This window comes from Bufo bufo, chromosome 5, assembly GCF_905171765.1.
Source record: "Bufo bufo chromosome 5, aBufBuf1.1, whole genome shotgun sequence".
In the NCBI taxonomy this organism is placed as follows: Eukaryota; Metazoa; Chordata; class Amphibia; order Anura; family Bufonidae; genus Bufo; species Bufo bufo.
This window is the reverse complement of record NC_053393.1, coordinates 85,819,074-85,840,399: the sequence shown is the minus strand read 5'-3', so window position 1 is coordinate 85,840,399 and position 21,326 is coordinate 85,819,074. Positions and strand designations below refer to the sequence as shown.

At 43.7% G+C, this 21,326-nt stretch overlaps 1 protein-coding gene across 1 annotated transcript in view; it reads left to right on the top strand.

The window, feature by feature from the left end:
- DECR1 (2,4-dienoyl-CoA reductase 1) overlaps positions 1-21,326 on the top strand; it is a 103,817-nt gene that overhangs the window by 77,467 nt on the left and 5,024 nt on the right. Inside the window, exons 6-7 of the mRNA XM_040432576.1 lie at positions 7,315-7,414; positions 21,017-21,089. Of these exons, the coding sequence (XP_040288510.1) occupies positions 7,315-7,414; positions 21,017-21,089 (173 nt within the window). The remainder of the gene's footprint in view (positions 1-7,314; positions 7,415-21,016; positions 21,090-21,326) is intronic.

The following is a 21,326-nucleotide window of genomic DNA, read 5'->3' as shown; positions in this document are numbered from 1 at the left end:
ATTTTTTTTTACAATTTTTCCTTTCCTTCGGCATCCTGTCAGCTCTGCAACTGCTACCTCATTCTCCCCCAGACTGACAGGTAAGGGGTGGGGGCTGCTCATATCTCTGCTTTGGTAGCTAGAGATATGTTGTTTGAAATTGGGCATTCCAAGCTTTCAAACAATGCCAGATTGACAGCAATATTTTCTGTACTTGGGAAGATATCACTGATAGAAATCTGGATACAGTGAATGCAGCTGAAAGTAAAAGCAGGTTTTATCCGCGATTATTCCTGATTTATAACAGTGATGTCTCCTGTTTAGCTTAGACCAATGCTGTCATTTTGGTCTTGTATGAAAGCCTGGAATGCCAGCTTTCAAACAAGTTTCATGCTTCTAGCTGCTACCATTCAGGAGATAGCAGCAGTTAAAGCAGCCCTCCCCCTTCCACTTCTGTCCGAGTCAGTTCGGGCAGAACAGTTAGGTACTGTTCCCACAGCTAGAGCTGAGTTTGGGCAGAACAGTTAGGTGGTTAAAGGGGTTTTTAAGCACGTATGATCTATCCTCGGGATATGCCAACAATATCCAACCTCTGGTCCCCCTGCCAAACAGCTGTTGGAAGGGGCTGTAGCGTTCCAGGGAGCAATGCAACCTCTTTCTTGACCTGTGATGTCTCCATTGGTTATATGGCCGGTGTGCAGGTCTGTCTCATTCAAATGAATGTACAGTACTGTAGTGCTGCGATTCTTCATATAGCTGATTGGCAGGGAGGTGAGGATAGGTCATTATTTAAAGGGCCTCTGTCACGTGATCAACTCTAGTAAATCTGGCATACTGTCTGGTAGGGTTGATCATGGTGAGTGAAATGAGCCCTTTCTCTCTGCAATTGGCATTACCATTATAGAGAAATTATTTTTTTTATTTGTAGTTATATGCAAATAAGGTGTTGGGGGCTCCAGGAGACTGTTCTAGCCTCCCGGAGCACCACTTTACCTCTACTTCTCCTTGTTGACATTGACAGAGCCAGGCATCGTCACTGCTCCAATGCTCCTGAAAGCTTGTGCACGCACAGTAAACATTTCAGCAGGAATGACCACATGACATCATCACTGCACATTTCAGGCCTAGGCCAGCCCCTGAGTACTCTGAACACCTCATTTGCATTTAAATAAATTTTAAGAATTTTTCTGCAACGGTAATTCCGATTGCACAGAAAAAGGGCTCGTTTTAGTCATCATGATTAAAACCCTACCAGGCAGTATGTCTGGTTTAGGAGGGTTGATCATGGTGACAGGTGCTTTTTAAAGGGGTTGTTCAGCCCCAGTGACGAGAAGATGTGCCAATTAAAGAACAAAAAAAACATCTATCCGCAGTCCCTCTGTTCAAGAGCTGCCGCCCCCTTCTTGGCCATTTCCTGCTGAAGCACTGGAATGGCAGTACTGCGGGTGGGTGAGTGTTTTTATTTTTTTGGGGGGAATGGGATATACTTTCTGACCACAAGGGTTGTCTGCTCATATGTTGGAAAACCCTTTAATTCCTACAAAACTCCTTTAACTCAGAATCCATTCAGGACAGAAAGCTGCACTTCTAAAGGTTTGTCTGTATTTTCACAAACCCTTTTGGAAGTCTGTCATTCTATAGGACTCATTCTGCTGGTGTAATATACAGTTGCAAGAAAAAGTATGTGAACCCTTTGGAATGATATGGATTTCTGCACAAATTGGTCATAGATGAAGATCAGATCACATTTTAAGTCACAACAATAGACAATCACAGTCTGCTTAAACTAATAACACACAAATAATTAAATGTTACCATGTTTTTATTGAATACACCATGTAAATATTCACAGTGCAGGTGGAAAAAGTATGTGAACCCCTAGACTAATGACATCTCCAAGAGCTAATTGGAGTGAGGTGTCAGCCAACTGGAGTCCAATCAATGAGATGAGATTGGAGGTGTTGGTTACAGATGTCCTGCCCTATAAAAAAACACACACCAGTTCTGGGTTTGCTTTTCACAAGAAGCATTGCCTGATGTGAATGATGCCTCGCACAAAAGAGCTCTCAGAAGACCTACGATTAAGAATTGATGACTTGCATAAAGCTGGAAAGGGTTATAAAAGTATCTCCAAAAGCCTTGCTGTTCATCAGTCCACGGTAAGACAAATTGTCTGTAAATGGAGAAAGTTCTTCACTGCTGCTACTCTCCCTAGAAGTGGCCGTCCTGTAAATATGACTGCAAGAGCACAGCACAGACTGCTCAATGAGGTGAAGAAGAATCCTAGAGTGTCAGCTAAAGACTTATAAAAGTCTCTGGCATATGCTAATATCCCTGTTAGCGAATCTATGATACGTAAAACACTAAACAAGAATGGATTTCATGAGAGGATACCACAGAGGAAGCCACTGCTGTCCAAAAAAAACATTGCCACACTTCACAGTTTGCACAAGAGCACCTGGATGTTCCACAGCAGTAATGGCAAAATATTCTGTGGACAGATGAAACCAAAGTTGAGTTGTTTGGAAGAAACGCACAACACTATATGTGGAGAAAAAGAGGCACAGCAGACCAACATCAAAACCTCATCCCAACTGTGAAGTATGGTGGTGGGGGCATCATGCTTTAGGGCTGCTTTGCTGCGTCAGGGCCTGGACAGATTGCTATCATCGAAGGAAAAATGAATTCCCAAGTTTATCAAGACATTTTGCAGGAGAACTTAAGGCCATCTGTCCACCAGCTGAAGCTCAACAGAAGATGGGTGTTGCAACAGGACAGCGACCCAAAGCATAGAAGTAAATCAACAACAGAATGGCTTAAACAGAAGAAAATACGCCTTCTGGAGTGGCCCAGTCAGAGTCCTGACCTCAACCCGATTGAGATGCTGTGGCATGACCTCAAGAAAGCGATTCACACCAGACATCCCAAGAATATAACTGAACTGAAACAGTTCTGTAAAGAGGAATGGTCAAGAATTACTCCTGACCGTTGTGCACGTCTGATCTGCAACTATAGGAAACGTTTGGTTGAAGTTATTGCTGCCAAAGGAGGTTCAACCAGTTATTACTTTTTCCACCTGCACTGTGAATGTTTACATGGTGTGTTCAATAAAAACATGGTAACATTTAATTCTTTGTGTGTTATTAGTTTAAGCAGACTGTGATTGTCTATTGTTGTGACTTGGATGAAGATCAGATCACTTTTTATGACCAATTTGTGCAGAAATCCATATCATTCCAAAGGGTTCACATACTTTTTCTTGCAACTGTACATGGTCAACCCCTTAAATTTAATGGGCACACGTATTGCTTTATTTACCATGTGGTGGCACCACAGATCACAGGTAATTAATGGCAGTCTCAGCAGGACAGCTTATGATCAGCTGTTTTTAAGGGCACCCTTCTAACAAAAAGGCATTGTCCTTCTATGGCACGTCTACAAATCTGGTGCAGTTCTGAAGCAAAATTTACATGTTTCACCGCTGCTACGTTGTGGTTAAATCTATGGTGAAAATCTGGTAAATCTGTGTATGGTATTCCTGCAACAAAATGAACATGAAGATCCACAGCTTGCCTCCTTTTCTGTGCGGAAATTGTCCATAGCATGTGAATAAGATTTGTAAAATCTCATCCACTTACCTGGTACTGTAATCTGCTGCAGATTGTATTTGCGAATTTGCAAATCTGACTTGTGTAGATTCCCCTTTAGGGAACATCGATGTGTGATGAAAAAAATTCTATTGCATATTTGTGGCAAAATCTGCTTGTTATACAAATGGTGAAATCCACGGAAATAAATGACACACTGTGGATGTGATGTGCGAAAAGCTTGCTCCTGCAGTGTTTTGGGCCTTTACTGTCCAAGCTGAAACTTTCCAAAATCGCTATATTGCAGTGGATAGCAAAATCGCTATATTGCAGTGGATAGCAAAATCGCTATATTGCAGTGGATAGCACAAGCAATCAAATGTATGCAAATCTTCTAAATGAACATTCTAAGGGGAAAAAATCCCATATCCTAGAATTGCCATCTTTTCCACCTGACATTCCCAAAGAATTTGAATAAAAATGATCAAAAAGTTGTTTGTATCTCAACATTGTAACAATAAAAACTACAGCTCACCCTTAAAAAAAAAAAAAAACTCAGAATAGGGTTACACACAAAAAATTTTTTTTCTAAAAGTTCAGAATTTTTCATACTGAAAATATATACATTTATTATTGATGTAATTTTACTGACCCGCAGAGTAAAATTACGTGGCACCATGAATGCCTGTAGCAGATGTGCGTTTTTTTCATTCCACCTGACTAATATTTATTTTTAACCATTTTATAATACGTTTTACAGTACTTCTAATGGCTCAACTAAAATATACAACTCATCCCACTAAAAAACAAGCCCTCATTCAGCTATATCGATGGAAAAAGAAACTTATAGGTAATGGAAGACAAAGAGTAAAAACTCAAAATTTGTTTTGTCATCAAGTGGTTAAAAGTGTTGTCCAAGACTAGAAAAAGATGCCTGCTTTCCTCCATGGGTGTGGAGCTGTTTTTGGAATCAAACAGCCATGTTTTTTCTAATCCTGGACAACCTCTTTGAGGAGGTTTCCCAGGACCTTAATATTACTGGCCTACCATTAGGATAGGCTATCAATATTGAATCGGTGGAGGCCCAAATCCTGAGACCATTGATTACACAGGCACAGTGCCATACTTGCAGTTATGGCTGTGCACAGTACTGCTGCTCAGCCCGATGCAAGTGAAATATGAGTGCATCGAACCTTTCATCCTGCTGATCGTTGGCGTTGATGAAAGTCAAACCACCACCGATCTAATATTGATGGCCTACATTAAATATTTAAGTCCTCGTAAACCCTTTGGAGCAGATTTTGCACTTGTTTCAAAATCAAGAGTAGATGCTGAGAAGTATATAAAAAAGACTTGACTGCTCATTTTAGATCCATCAGAACTGCGCCTAATGAACATGGCTTTTGGGTTTAATTACTCATTAATGTTTGTGTTGAAGATGAGTGTTCCAGCCTGGCCTGCGTTAATAGGTCCGCTCTCTGAAACTTTCTTGTGGTTTTTGTGCCCTCATCCACATTTTGATTTATCAGCTGTTTGGTCCAGTGTGTGAAATATTGGCGGATACGATCTGAAACTCATTTTAGTCATTGTGATGTCCCCGGGCATGCCTTGTAAATGTGTACATAGTTCATGACTCAATTTATTGTACTCCGATTGAAGCATCATTCCCCACTATAAAATTTGATTAGCTGAGTCAGATTTCCTGTTTTCACAGCGGTATTAAATTTTGTATGGATATCCTTTAGGCGGGAATGGTTTAATTAGAATTGTTTTGCTAACTTTTCCTTTTATTAAGCCATTAATAATTTAACCATACCTTGGATGCCGAATACAAATGTGCCAGTCTTGTTTACCTAGCCAGAGCAGTACTTGGACTATTGCCTTATACACGACAGGTATTTCTGGTGGTGCCATCTCATGTGCCACGTGGTCCTCTACATGGTTGCCATTATTATGCAATCATCCTGTTTTATAAAAACCCTACCTATTATCATTTTAACTTACCTTATTACATCTCAACACATTAATACCTTGGCGATGAGTTCATTCTTGAATTATAGTAAGGCTGGTTTCACACTTGGGTTTATCTGCATAAACAGCCTGCCGTTCATAGACGCTGTTGACTATAATGGGTTCCATCCAGCTTCCAGCATGAGTGCCGGGTTTCAGACGGACAAAAACTGGTCCATACCGTTATTTGTTCAAATTTTCTTGTGGCACTATGCCTCCAAGTACAGGGTTGTCCTGCCATATATATTGATGACCTATCGTCAGGATAGGTCATCAATATCTGATCACCGAGGGTGACCCTGCCGGTCAGCTGTTTGAAGAGGAGGCCACGCTCCATACTAGTGCTGCTTCCTTGTCTTTACCTACGCATTGTCTCCTGTGGAGCGGCGGCGTACTGCAATTACAAGTACCCGCTCCATTACACTGCACTTCCGAGACGACAGGCAGTGTAATGAAGAGGAAGCAATGCTTGCATGGAGTGCCTCCTCCTCTTCAAACAGCTGATCGGTGGGCTTTACGGGTGTCGAACCCCCACCAATCAGATATCGATGACCTATCCTGATGATTCATCAACATATATATATGGCAGAACAACCCCTTAAATTTAGAATTTGTACTTATCACCATATTGTATAATCTCTTCCTGACCACTGAAGCAATAGAAACCTGAAGATGATCAGCATGCATGGAAATAAGGAGGACAAAGTTGTCTCTCTAGTAGCACCTAATGGATGGCTATGCTGTAAGTCAACATCTGGTCCTTTAAACAGGCCTTGGAACAGTGACTATAAGAATTTTTTCCATAAGAATTAGATGCAGGTAGCTGTTTCTGGGTTTTTCATCATCATCAGTGTAGGGCAGAGTACTGGTTTATATGGGTGAGAGGCCTTTGACTTGAGTCTGGGGAAATTAAGTTTTTCCCCATACAGGGCACTGGTTTGGTCTCCACACACCACCCTCCTCTGCATTGACGAGTAGCAAAAACTTCGAAACAGCAGCCTTGGAGAAAGGTGTCTTCTTCTTTTGCAAAAGATTCTGGTTCTGGCTTATATTCCAAGTCATCGTTCCATTAGCCTGTTTAAAGGTGCATATATTGACTTACAGGGTAGTCATCAAGTAGGTGGCACCAGAGAGCCAGCTTTTGTTCTCTTCATAAGGCCTTGGCTACACTGTGACTTTTTGTAGTGGACTGATTTTAACTATTGAACTACAGGTGCAGTCCAAATTTATGCATCCAGCACGGTTATGGACTATATGGACTCTGTTCACCTTGAGTGGTTCAACTCAATGTAAGTGGTTGATTTTTAGCTCAAGTGGTAAAACATAAGAACCGAGGAAGAACCACTGAAAACTCGCCGCCAGTGGTAAATGCCCATATGGGAACATTTTCCAAAAACATGAAAAAGTCAACTTGTAGCAATCTCTTCAATAGGAAGGAGCATCAGAGCTCCATATTTGCTGTCAAAATGTATGTTTTCTTTTTTTGTTGCAGCTAGATCTGTTTAATGGAAATTAAATCCATGTCGTGGGACGTTTTTTATGTGAACGTTTTTCTTTCTTGAAAACTTACCACCTGCTGACGTTAATAATGGATGAGACTCTGTAATCAGAATTCCAGAAGGTTTAGGCCACTGTGACCTGACTGCTGATAATGCCCACGCTCCAGTATAGTTTGGCTTGTGTGACTCCCCCTTTTTGTTTACTGCACTTTATTATATGTTGTGTTATCTAATTCCAGGTGCGGCATTTCTGGCTATTACAACGATATATGCAGAGAGTGGATCCGGATTTGTTGTTCCCAGCGCTTCTGCTAAGGCGGGAGTGGAGGCTCTATGCACGTGAGTATGCATTAAAGGAGTCGCAATACAAATTCAACAATTCCTGGTGCCCTGGAGTTGACATATACAGTATCCCAAATATACCTTTTAGGTCCGTTGTTGATATTCTGAGCCCTCGAAAAAGTCTTATTATTCTTATGCAAATTAGTTGAAAAGAGTCAAAGGGGTGATCTCCATTGCTAACGGTCCCCATGCACTTTCATCTGAATTGAACCCCACTTCTCCCCTTGGTACCTTATCTCTGCCTCCTTCTAATCCCAACATGTTGGAGCCGCTGGTTGAAATCTTGCGCTGGCGCACAGCTTGGATCTGTTCACACCTGCACAGTCGGCACCCTTCTGTAGGAAGCAGCATCATCAGGTGAGCAAGGGTACGCAGCGCTGTGAGCACCAGCCGCCTGCATGAGATTTCAACCAGTGGCTTGCGCCAAGAGGAGGAGCAGGGCTCGATTCATTGGCTGGGCACCATTAGAGATGGGAGGACCGCCCCTTGGGCTCTTTTCAGCTGAAGTGCATTTGATTTAAAAGAAATTTTACAGAGGTTGAGAATATCAACAAATGAACATAAATGTTTGAATTGATGGTGGCAGACTCTCTTCAAATACATAATGCCCACACTACTGTCTGACTCCAAGTGTGATATGCCAGTCATTTACTGACCAAACATAGTATCAAATATGGTGCAATTGTCTGGACTGACATAGTTTGACCTCAAAATCTGTGAGAAGTTGTGCAGGACAGGCAGTGCTGTAAAATCCACATAGTCTGTGGACACTGGTTTGATGAGAAGGGTGCTGCAGTAAAATGCGCTCAATTTATTAAGATGGGAAGGCCACTTAAAGGGAATCTGTCAGCAGTTTTGACTATGCTAAACTACTGACAGCACTAGACAGGTGCTAGGGAGAGCAGTGAAAATTTTCCTTTTGGCCGTGAAGCAGCTCAATACAGAAGCTCGACCCCCCCCCTCATTCCTTCTCCCCCGGTGCACTTGCTGAATCTGGCAAAATAAATCTTCATATTCACACTACCCCGATGTTAAAAGTCCAGCTCTCTCAAGCCCCTGCCTGCCACTGTCAGCAGTTTAGCATGGTCAAAACTGCTGACAGACTCCCTTTGGCAGAAAATACAGCGGCCATCTTTTCTGGTGCACAGACCTAGTCTAGAAGATAAGCAAAATGTATTGGTTTCTGTTGTGAATCATAGTAAATCTTCTGGGCCGCAACAGACTGCACCCCTCCTGCTAAGCCCCACCAACGTTTTTAAAAAGTGAGAGAGGGCAGAATAAATTAGAAAAAAGTAGCATGTTTTCTACACTAGAAAACAAGCACAGGTCGCATCATAAATTCCCACATTTGGTTGAGTGGAATTTGTAAAATGAAACCTTGTTTCTTATAGATTAACATCTGACTTCTGTGAAATTCTACAGCTGCCAAAATACACCTTCAGGGGCAATTTTTTAAGATGGAATTTTACTCATTTTGGGCTAAACATAAATTTTTCATTTGGTCTTTATTTAAAATATTGACCCATTCTGTCACAAAGGGTTAAATCCTACTTTCACTTTCTGCAGTCATCTAAGAGTGGGTTCACACTAGCGTTAGGGATTCCGTTATGGCTTTCTGTTATAACATGATTTTGCGGGAGAAGGAGCTGCAATTCTCGCGAGAACTTGAGCTCCTTCTCCCTGGCTAAGAGCGGGGCGCTCTGATCGGATGCGCTCGCAGCCAGGGAGAAGATAACCGTGCCCAGGAGAACTACAAGTCCACGCCTAGTATAACAGAGTCGCCTCATTAGCATAAAGATACGGGGACCACAGCGGACGAATGGGAGGTTCTTTACAAAAAAAAAAAAGTGCCATGGCATCAGTGGGGGCCGCACTATAAGGTAGGATAATAATTAGATTAATGATATCCAGGTGAAAGGTCCTCTTTAAAAGGCATTCCGTTTTGCTCCGTCCTAATAGAAGTCTACGAGAAAGCATAACGGATCCGTCTCGGTCCTGTTATGCAAGACGGAAACAAAGTCCTGTCGACAGGACTTTGTTTTCCATCTTGCATAATGGGACACAGACGGATCCATTTTGATTCCAATAGACTTCTATTAGAACGGATCTGTCCTTCCGCCTTATGGATTCCGTTATAACCATGTTAGCAATCCCTAATGCTAGTGTGAACCCACCCTAATAACCCTTATCTCTAAATTACGAAGAGGTCATAAACGCTTATTTAAGCTCCCCGCTGACGGAAGAGAGATAAAATTCAGATCCTGCTACTAGAGCAGGGATAGCCTACCTGCGGCTCTCCAGCTGTTGTAAAACTACAACTCCCACCATGCCCTGCTGTATACTGATAGTTGTAGGCACTCTAGGCATGCTGGGAGTTGTAGTTTGGCAACAGCTGGAGAGCCCCAGGTTGGCCATCCCTGCACTAGATCATCTCAGCTCTGTACAGAGAAAATGGCTCCATATTTTTTTCTGTTATAAATAGGTTTTGACCTTACACAGTCCAGCAAAGCACCCATTGACAAGAGTAATAGAAACCACTAATTATCAATGTATTCATAGTTTTCCTGGAGGAATAAGCGAGAAATAGCACAACTCAGATCTCTAGGAAAAGGAGCTCCAGGTTGGTTTTTTTTTTTAATGGGAATGCAAGTATTCAGCAAAACAAACATGGCAGGAGAGGTGATGGGTCCTCTTCAAGAAGACCTGCTCCATGCAGGCTCCTTAAAGCTGGGGGAACCCTCACTATGATGCTTATAAGGTTAGTTTCAGAGCACTTGATACCGCGTAAGGAAACCGCGGTCGGCAGTTCTAATATCCCGGTGAGAAGTCCATATAATACCAGATTAGTATTCAAATGTCCTCGTGCATATAGATGTGTCCTTTAATATGACAGTCTCTCCACACTAGACAGGGCTATAGGTATATAGTTCAGGTTCCTACCTTATTCCAAATTGCTCCAAATTGTTCCACGCTGAGCCGTCTTACCACGAGGAGCGAGTGATGCCGGCTGCTTCGGCGTCTCACGTCGCAAATCTCGGGCTGCTGACGTCACGGTATCGCGGGATCACAGAGTTCGGCTGGTAGAAATAATAGATCGTTGGTAGCACCTGTAGTTATCTCCTGTATCCTAGAGTAGTATTTGTGTTATTCGTATTATTGGAATTCCTTATCGCATGGCCATGCAATGTCTTTCATCAGGATCCAGTGGGTTAGGTGGGCGCTTCTCTTCCAGTCACCAGTCCAGTGCAATGTCTTTCATCAGGATCCAGTGGGTTAGGTGGGCGCTTCTCTTCCAGTCACCAGTCCAGTTGGTGACTGGAAGAGAAGCGCCCACCTAACCCACTGGATCCTGATGAAAGACATTGCATGGCCATGCGATAAGGAATTCCAATAATACGAATAACACAAATACTACTCTAGGATACAGGAGATAACTACAGGTGCTACCAACGATCTATTATTTCTACCAGCCGAACTCTGTGATCCCGCGATACCGTGACGTCAGCGGCCCGAGATTTGCGACGTGAGACGCCAAAGCAGCCGGCATCACTCGCTCCTCGTGGTAAGACGGCTCAGCGTGGAACAATTTGGAGCAATTTGGAATAAGGTAGGAACCTGAACTATATACCTATAGCCCTGTCTAGTGTGGAGAGACTGTCATATTGAAGGACACATCTATATGCACGAGGACATTTGAATACTAATCTGGTATTATATGGACTTCTCACCGGGATATTAGAACTGCCGACCGCGGTTTGCGGTTTTACCACTATCAGAGTGGTTCCTTACGCGGTATCAAGTGCTAACTTTCAAATATTAATTACGCAAGGATTGCACAACTATCATTCGTCAGTGTTATTTTATGTTGGTACCAACCACCATTTTATGAAATTTTATTGTATTTGAGTGTTGATGTGATTGATTTATTGCATATCATTTATTAAATATATCCTATGGTCCAGATCGTGTGAGTGCTCACTCCTTCTTTTTCTATTACTCACAAATCTTTTTGGGTCCGGGCACCCAAGTTGCGAGTTAGTAGCATCTGCCCATAATCACCTGAGTGTGAGCCAACCACCAATCTATTATTTCCAAGGTTAGTTTCACACTAGCGTTTTTGAGAGATCTGGCAGGGAACAGCCTGACAATTCTTTCTGGATCCAGCATTGCCGAAAACTACATGATTGCCGTCCGGCCCCATCTAATATATAAAGATGGGTGTATGTGTGTCCGCTAAGGGAATCCGCACCGTCGCATTTACAATCATGAAATTTGGCACACAGGTATATCAGGTGTCCGGGAAGGTTTTAGACCGGGTCTCGTCTCTCTAGCACATACAGTTCCTGGGATATTCCCAAAAACTGCATTAGCCAATAGAAGCCTAGTTACGTGACCCTTATCAGCCAATAGAAGCTCGCAGGCCCTTAGTCTCCACATACACACAGTTTTAAACCAGGTTTCTATAACAACCGAGCCATTTTTCTTCACTGCTGTAGGTCAGCTTTAGAGGGGCAGGGCGCTGTGAATGACACTGTTAAGGGAGCGGAGTGCTGTGGAGGTCACAGTTCAGGGGCAGGTAGGGTGGCCATTCAGACCACCCTTAAAAGGTGGACTTAAAAACCCCGCCCCCAGGTCCTGCTAAGCCCTCAATGCGGTTAGGCCACGCCTCTACAACTCCGCAGCTGACGGGGATTGAAAAAATGAAGGTAAAAATCAACTTCTGTCAGCTGCAGGGGTGGGAGGGACGGTGACTTTCTCCCTGCAGCTCACGCTCAGACAGCACAGTGCTGCTGTCTGAGAGTGAGCTGCTCAAAAGGACATCCCTGTGTCCGTCCAGGCCTTGCATCGGACGAAGGACAGGGAGTCTGAAAGCCGGACTGTCCGGCCCAAAACCGGACCTCTAGCCACCCTAGGGGCAGGCTGCTGTGGAGGTCACAGTTAAGGGGACGGTCCGCTATTGAGGTCAGTGTTAAGGGGCAGATTGCTGTAGAGGCCACTGTTAAGGGGACGAGGTGTTATGGAAATTACTGTTAAGGAGATGGGGTACTGTGGAGGTCACTAAAAAAGGGGCGGGATGCTGTGGAGGTCACTGTTAAATGGGCGGGCACTGTGGAGGTTTCTGTTATGGGGGCAGGGAACGGTGGAGGTCACAGTTAAGGGGACGGTCCGCTATGGAGGTCAGTGTTAAGGGATGGGGTGCTGTAGGGGTTACTGTTAAGGGGGCGCGATGTTGTGGAGGTCACATTGTAAGGGAACGGAGCTCTGTGGAGGTCACTGTTAAGGGGACGGGTTATTGTGGAAATCACTGTTAACGAGACAGGGTACTGTGGAGGTCACTAATAAAGGGGCGGCCTCTGTGGAGGTCACTGTTAAAGGGGAGGGCGTTGTGGATGTTACTGTTAAGGGGGCAGGCCGCTGTGGAGGTCACTGTTAAAGGGGCGGGGTGCTGTAGATGTCACTGTTATAGTGGATACTGTCGATATCTTTTAACGACACACATAAACATTAAATAAAATATACCCATGTGAAGCCGGGTCCTTCTGCTAGTTAACTATAATGTGGACCGGCAGAGGATCGGCTGGACCAAAACCGCTGCGCACAGCATGCCGAATCTCACTAACGTTAGTGTGAAACTAGCTTAAGCCATAAGGTGCCGCTGCAGTCTGCGCTAGCACATTCACTAAAGCTGGCCATACACAGATCAAAGTCAGCAAAACATAATGATCTAATGTGAACAACGCCTCACAAGTGTTCCTGGGAGGTGTCCACATCCTGCTGTCTCACTTTGATCCCTAATGTGCTTTCTTTTTGACCTGATCGATATGTTTGAATTAAAATATCAACTCCAGTATATCGCTCCGGAACATGTCTGCTTTGTACTTGCGTATTAGACCCCCAACTTTCATAAAGTTCATGTAATTTGGACCCTAATCATGTCTATATTCTGATGATTTCTGTGTTACTGTATAAATTAATGAGAAACTATTGAAGCATATAGATATGCTATATAAATGTATCTTTCATGCAGTGAGGTATAAGAGCACATCTATGACCATGCAGAAAGTTGGGAGATGTGCCCTGAATATCCCACAACAGCAGATTTCATGGAGACCAAGATTTGTCCAGCTTCAAAGTCCACCATTTTGTACAACACTACCACTATTTGTACTGTTACCCCATCGGTCTTCTTTGTCAGGTCAGCAGGGTGCTGAATAACGGTGCTTAAAACCAGAAGTGAGATGTCCTGTCTGTGGCCACATGCACCGCTGCGTCCATTCACAAGCCGTGTATAACCGATCAGCCTCTATGGTCATGTGCCATTAGGGGACATGTCATTGAGTGGCTTCAGCAGTGCATGTGATCACAGATGGGATATCCAAAATCAAGCAGCACTACCGTTAGGTCCAAATTGAACAGTCCATGAAGTGTCGGTGCCAGCACTGTTAGGTCTTAGGCCCCTGATAATCAAGGGCAGAAACAAATGGAGAGAGAGCTCATAATACCAAAAATATATACATTTTATTGAAGCATGTTAAAAATAACAGAAAAAAGGAGTAAGATTAGTACATAAGATGCCGTGAAGCAAGGTGATGAGAGCGGAGAGCAAAAAGAGCGCCACCCTGGGAAGAAAAGCACACGGATATAAAGATGGAAAAATATATAGTGTATAATAATATATAGCATGGGAATAGAGAATATTGGGTGCAGTGCCCAACCCATGAAATGAGTAGATGGATGATGAAACCATACAATATCAGGTAAAGCAAGGTCAACTCATGCACCCCCACTGGCAACAAATGCAGACGCATAAAGGTGGAAGTATGTTGCATAGGAAGCAAAGTGCAGGTGGACGAAAAATGACCACACAGCCAGCGGGGGGCAATAGGAGACCAAAGCTCACCTGGAAGGACCGTGTGCAGAGAGACCCAGGGTGGCGCTACCCCAACGCGCGTTTCGGCGTGCCTTCGTCAGGGGGTCAATCAAGGATTTGGGAGAAATACTGCAGCACTTGATGTCTTCAATGCAATTCCTAATTTATTCACCAAGAATGCAGCGTTTCGACTACAATGAGTAGTGGCTTGAAAAAATACTTGAAAAATACTCGAAACACTGCATTCTTGGTGAATAAATTAGGAATTGTATTGAAGAAATCGAGTGCTGCAGTATTTCTCCCAAATCACAGATGGGATGTCATACTTCCAGTCCACAGTGGACCAGAAGAGAACACTCTAGGACAGAGCGGAGGTATCTAGGTACATTTCTACTTTTTTATTTTATTTTTTTTTATTCTTATTTTAAACGCTTTTCAGACCATAATTAAATTAGCTTATGATAACCCTTTTAACTTACCAATGTGACAAAGTAGTAGAAATTTCGATAACTGACTATGTCTAGTATCAAGTGAGCAAAAATGGAAAAGCTATCTTCCAGACAGTGGTGAAGAAGAGCTGGGAAGGGATCTGACACACAACAGCTGGGGTAGATATGTTCTGCCAATGATTAAGCTATTGCTGTACGGCCACCTGTAATGGCACTAGATAACGTTGCAGTACTGCCCCACTACACCTTAAGATAGTGAATGTGGTTGAACAGAATTTCTCCTCAGTTTGTTTAACAATCAGCTGCTGATGCTGCAGCCATGGTCTGTGCCTCCAAAATCCTGTTAAAGGGGTTGTCTCATCTGAGACAGTGGGGGCATAGCTCTAGGATATCTCTAGGACCCTCACCTATATTGGGAACGGAGCCCCGCAGAGTGATGGCTGGAGGACTCCGGTCCGGCCACCACCAAGCGCTTTCCCCATGGAAGTGAATGGGAGCGCACTGCGCATGACCGGCCACTGCTTCCATTCACTTCTATGGGCCTGACAGAAATAGCCAAGCCAGCACTCAGCTTTTGATGGCTTGGCTAAAATGAATGGATAACAGCTGCAAATGCACAGTGCGCCCTCCACCACTTTCGGGGCGCTGCAGCGGTGGGACCCGCGTCTATAAGACAATGGGGCATATCCTAGCAATATGTCCTCATTGTCTGAGATGAGATAACCTCTTTAAGTTGAATGAACGCAAGGTTCACATCCAGTCAGCCTGAACAGGAGTGATGTATTACGGGTATGCCTCTCCTCCACGGCCAATTGTGGGAAAGCACCCCTCCTGGTAGAAAGTGTAATGAGCTTCTGTCCCAGCTCACCTGGATTAGGATTGTACATCATGGAAGCTGTAGGGGCACAAGTACATAAATGGTCCAATAACTTTTTCCCCTCACCCATGACTGCACCCATGTGACTAGGACCTCCCATCCAGGACAGGAAACCTGAAGAGATGAAATGGTTCACACCCCCACCACACCTCAGTTCAGGTTTCCTGTCCTCCGGATAGGAGGTACCTGAGGAGTTCCCTCTTTTTTTATTTTTTTGGTTCTTACCTCGGGGGGCTGGAGAAGGTCCGGGTCTACAACCGGAACCTATCCCTGGCGGCGTAAGTCTCCTGGGGGAGCTTCCTGCCTCCTCCCAAGCCTCATTGGGCAGCCGCTGTGGCAGTGTTCAGGCGGCTCCCGGTCCACAGTAGTGCGGTGGCCGGCGTCCCACATCCAAAATGGCTGAGTGTGCTCCCGATGCGCTCCGCGCATGCGCGCTGGGGCGGCTTCTTCCGGCGCATTGAGGCGGTTTCCGGCAGCGCTGACCGGAAGGGGGAGGGCTCACCTGGATTAGGCGTTTTTTGGGCCTGGTGTTAAAAGGGGCCGACACGCATAATGAGTCGGCAGCAGAAGGGGACAGCCAGCCTTGGTACGCACACAGTGCTGTGCAGGATCTGGAGCCTCCACGAAACATGTCGGAACCATAGAAGAACATAGAAGCACTGATTAAGAAAGAATGGAAAAACCCTGACAGAATTTTTTTTATACCGAATTCTGTTAAGAGAAAATATCCATTTGAAGAGACAGAGCTCCTTCTGTAGATGCCACTGTAGCTAAAAAAGCCCAAAAATCTGCTCTTTCGTTTGAGGACTTAGGCTGTTTAGGAGATCCTTTAGATAAAAGAGCAGACGTTTATCTTAGGCCTCATGCACACGACAGTATTTTTTCACGGTCCGCAAAACTGGGTTCCGTTGGTCCGTGATCCGTGACCGTTTTTTCGTCCGTGGGTCTTCCTTGATTTTTGGAGGATCCACGGACATGAAAAAAAAGTCGTTTTGGTGTCCGCCTGGCCAGGCGGAGCCAAACGGATCCGTCCTGACTTACAATGCAAGTCAATGTGGACGGATCCGTTTAACGTTGACACAATATGGTGCAATTGCAAACAGATCCGTCCCCCATTGACTTTCAATGTAAAGTCAGGAGTTAATATACCATAGGATCTGAGTTTTCTCCAATCCGATGGTATATTTTAACTTGAAGCGTCCCCATCACCATGGGAACGCCTCTATGTTAAAATATACCATCGGATTTGAGTTAGATCGTGAAACTCAGAAGATCCGACAGTATATTCTAACACAGAGGCGTTCCCATGGTGATGGGGACGCTTCAAGTTAGAATATACTACGAACTGTGTACATGACTGCCCCCTGCTGCCTGGCAGCACCCGATCTCTTACAGGGGGCTGTGATCAGCACAATTAACCCCTCAGGTGCCGCACCTGAAGGAGTTAATTGTGCGTATCATAGCCCCCTGTAAGAGATCAGGGGCTGCCGGGGGGCAGACCCCCTCCCTCCCCAGTTTGAATATCATTGGTGGCCAGTGTGCGGCCCCCACTCCCTCCCTCTATTGTATTATCATTGGTGGCCAGTGTGCGGCCTCCCCCCCCCCCCCCCCCCCCCCCCCCCCTCCCGATCATTGGTGGCAGCAGAAAGTTCCGATCGGAGTCCCAGTTTAATCGCTGGGGCTCCGATCGGTAACCATGGCAACCAGGACGATACTGCAGTCCTGGTTGCCATGGTTACTTAGCAACATTAGAAGCATCATACTTACCTGTTGCGCTGTGACCGGCCGGGAGCTCCTCCTACTGGTAAGTGACAGGTCTGTGCGGCGCATTGCTTAATGATCTGTCACTTACCAGTAGGAGGAGCTCCCGGCCGGCGCGGACAAACGGGGGCACTGATTGAAGTTATTTCTTTGAATATAGGTTAGCTGATAATCCATGAATTAAAAGATTCTTTTCAGCAGCCTCCAGGTTACATCATTCCTTAAGACCATTGTCTCCTCCGTGGGATTTGAATATTGTTCTTTTGGCCCTATCTCAGAAGCCGTTTGAACCATTAAGCGAAATCTCTATCAATATGCTTTCTTTCAAAATGGCCTTCTATCAATAATCTCGGCTAGACGGGTATCTGCGATTCAAGCTTTTTCTGCCTTCCCTCACTATACCAGGATTTTGGAGGATAAAGTGAATATTAGACCAATTCCATCTTTCCAACCCAAGGTGGTCTCAGATTTTCACAGAAGTCAGGATGTGATACCACCCTCTTTTTGCCCAGATCTAGCAATATGTTAGAATAAAAATTTCATTGCCTAGCTGTCAGGAGGTGTCTAGTGTTTTACCTAGATTCCACGTCACCTTGGAGGATAGATGAAAATCTCCTTATCCAGTTTCAGTGAAAGTGTAGTGGCTGCAAAGTTTCCACTAGTGTTGTTGCTAGATGGGTAAAGAATGCTATTTATCTTGCCAATTCTTCCCTTAGCCTGCCTCCTAGGGAGGGCAGATGCTTCTTTGGCCAAGATTTAAAGAGCCGCTACTTGGAGCTCTCCCCATACTTTTTTTTAGATATTACAGACTGCATCTTGATTCAGATGCGGCCTTTGGGAAGAAAGTGCTACAAGCTGTAGTTGTCCGTCCGTCCGTCCCCACTAAATTTTCTTTGTCTTATAGTTTAGTCTCGCATGGGTGCCGTCATGGGTGAGGGGGAAACAATAATTGCTCTTACCGTTAATTTTTTTTTCTTGAAACCCATGACAGCACCCCAAAAATTCCCTCCCTAATGTATTCTTTATATATATATATATATATATATATATATATATATATATATAAAATATAGAGAGAGAGAGATGAAAATTCAAGGCAGCACTCCTAGTAATGGATGTTTGGGTGCCAGCGGTGAAAGCACCTTACCAAGGTGTACGATATAGAATAAAGAATGACACCGCAGCACATCCGTTTGGTGAAGAAAGTGGGACCCTTTATTCACCTATGCGACGTTTCGGTCCGCTTACTGGGACCATTTTCAAGCATTGCTTGAAAATGGTCCCAGTAAGCGGACCGAAACGTCGCATAGGTGAATAAAGGGTCACACTTTCTTCACCAAACGAATGTGCTGCGGTGTCATTCTTTATTATAAATATATATATATATATATATATATATATATATATATATATATATAATTAATTATAGTTGATAGAGCTTCTTTCCCATGGGAAATTAGAGGAGTTACCGGATCGGTTCTCCTCTTTTCCATTTGTGTGTTGTTTTCTGGGGGGGTTTTCAACTCTTCTTTCTTGGTGGTTGGCACGCCTCCAGAGGTCGGTTTATTATAATCACTGAGGTGTGGTGGGGGTGTGAACCATTTTATCTCTTCGGGTTTCCTGTCCTGGATGGGAGGTCCTAGTCACATGGGTTTCAAGAAAAACAGTTATCGGTAAGAGCAATTATTGTTTTCCCACGCCATGACTTGTTATTAAAATCTGAGTTTATTTGAAGCAAGTTAGGGTACTTTCAAACTAGCGTTTTTCTTTTCCGGCACTGATTTCCGTCCTAGGGGCTCTATACCGGAAAAGAACTGATGAGTTTTATCCCCATGCATTCTGAATGGAGAGTAATCCGTTCAGGATGCATCAGGATGTCTTCATTTCAGTCATTTTGACTGTTCAGGACGGAGATAAGGCTACTTTCACACTTGCGGCAGTGTTATCTGGCGGGCAGTTCCGTCGTCGGAACTGCCGGCCGGATCCGCCGATTTTGTTGTGACTGAAAGCATTTGTGAGATGGATCCAGATGCGGATCTGTCTCACAAATGCATTGCAAGACAGACAGACGGATCCGTCTTGTATTTTTACCGGTCTGCGCATGCGCAGGCCGGAAGGACGAATCCGGCATTCCGGCACTAATACGTTCCTATGGGGAAAATTGCCGGATCCGGCATTCAGGCAAGTCTTAAGTTTTTTTCGCCATAGATAAAACCGTAGCATGCTACGGTTTTATCTTTTGCCTGATCAGTCAAAACGACTGAACTGAAGACATCCTGATGCATCCTGAATGGATTACTCTGCATTCAGAATGCATGGGGATAAAACTGATCAGTTCTGATTCAAAATACCGCAAAGCCTTGATCCATCCTTCCCGTCTGTGCGCGAAAAAATGCCGGATCTGTTTTTCCGGACAATACCGGAAAGACGGATCTGGCATTTCAATGCATTTGTAAGACTGATCAGGATCCTGATCAGTCTTACAAATGCCATCAGTTGGCATACGTTTTCACGGATCTGGCAGGCAGTTCTGGCGACGGAACTGCTTGCCGGATCACTCTGCCGCAAGTGTAACAGTAGTAGCCTTAAAACAGCATACAGCAGGTGATGACACATTTCTGGTCTCAAACTGGACTGTTAGTCGTAGTCCAATTTGAGGTCCGAAACACATCATCACTTGCTGTATGTCGTTTTAAACTGCTTCAAATAAACTCCTATTTTATTACAAGTTGGTAAATTTCTTGCACCAGTCCCACTTCTTTGTGCGGGTTTCTGACTGTTAAAAAGGAGGGCGGACATTTTAAAGTCTATAAACACCTTTTTATTTTTATTATTGCATTCTACTGATTTGGGGCTATAAATCATTTTTGAAGTTTTGAGGGTATTTGTTAACATATTTTCGGCAGTTTTTGTTATACAGAGGTGACATTTCAGCCTATTTGTAGACTGTGACTTTCTGTTTACTCTGTGTCCCATCAGATGAGGGCTCATGTATAGCTCTCATCTCTGATCTCCTGGCATCATTACAATATGTACTTCCTATATTCTTATCAGTTTGATAACAGTTTAGCTGTAATGAGTGCTTATGAGGTCAGGAGATCAGAGATTAGAGCTACAGGTGAGTCATTATCTGAGAAGACTCAGAGTAAACAGAGTGACATTCTCCAAATAGACTGAAATGCAACCCCTCACAAAAACTGCTGGAAATTTGTATAAAAGCCAATTGCAAAAATGATTTTTAGACTGAAATAAATTAAATGAAATCATAAAAAAATATGGTTTGCTAATTAAAGGTATTTATACATTTTATTTATCTATTGTGACATTTTTTTATTTAATTTTTTGTTTCCCTGGGAACCTCTGTAGCGGTGTAACACTTGCCTTAAGGAGTTATTTTTTCAGACTAGGTGACATGAATAAGAATAGAACAGATTTGTTGCTGCTGCACATCAGGAGACTAAAGACTAGATGCGGGATGTATGTCTGCTTCCACAGATCACTGTCAATACCAAGTTTGATCTGTCTACATTATACTGCCATTGTCTTTATTACCATGTACCTGTGTAATTGCTTCTTTTTCCAACATACAATTAATTTTGCTGCTAAAATAATGTTCCTTTGTGTAATAATTTGTTTTGTAGATCTCTTGCAGCAGAATGGGGACGATATGGTATGAGGTTTAATGTTATACAGCCTGGGCCCATAAGAACAAAGGTACATTGACTCTTTTTAATACAGAAAATAAATGCATAGTTAACGCGTACCTCCTGTGAAAAAATATGAATTTCACCTCCATCTGCCTCAATCTCTCTGTATATTCTTAGAGCTGAGCATAGCAGGGTGGAAGTAAGTGACTGAAGTAAGTCATTTCTCTTCCTACTTTGCAATAAAGTGGCGCTAATAAACAGTATAGAGCATTATTTTTTCATTTTAGATTAGAAACTTGAATTT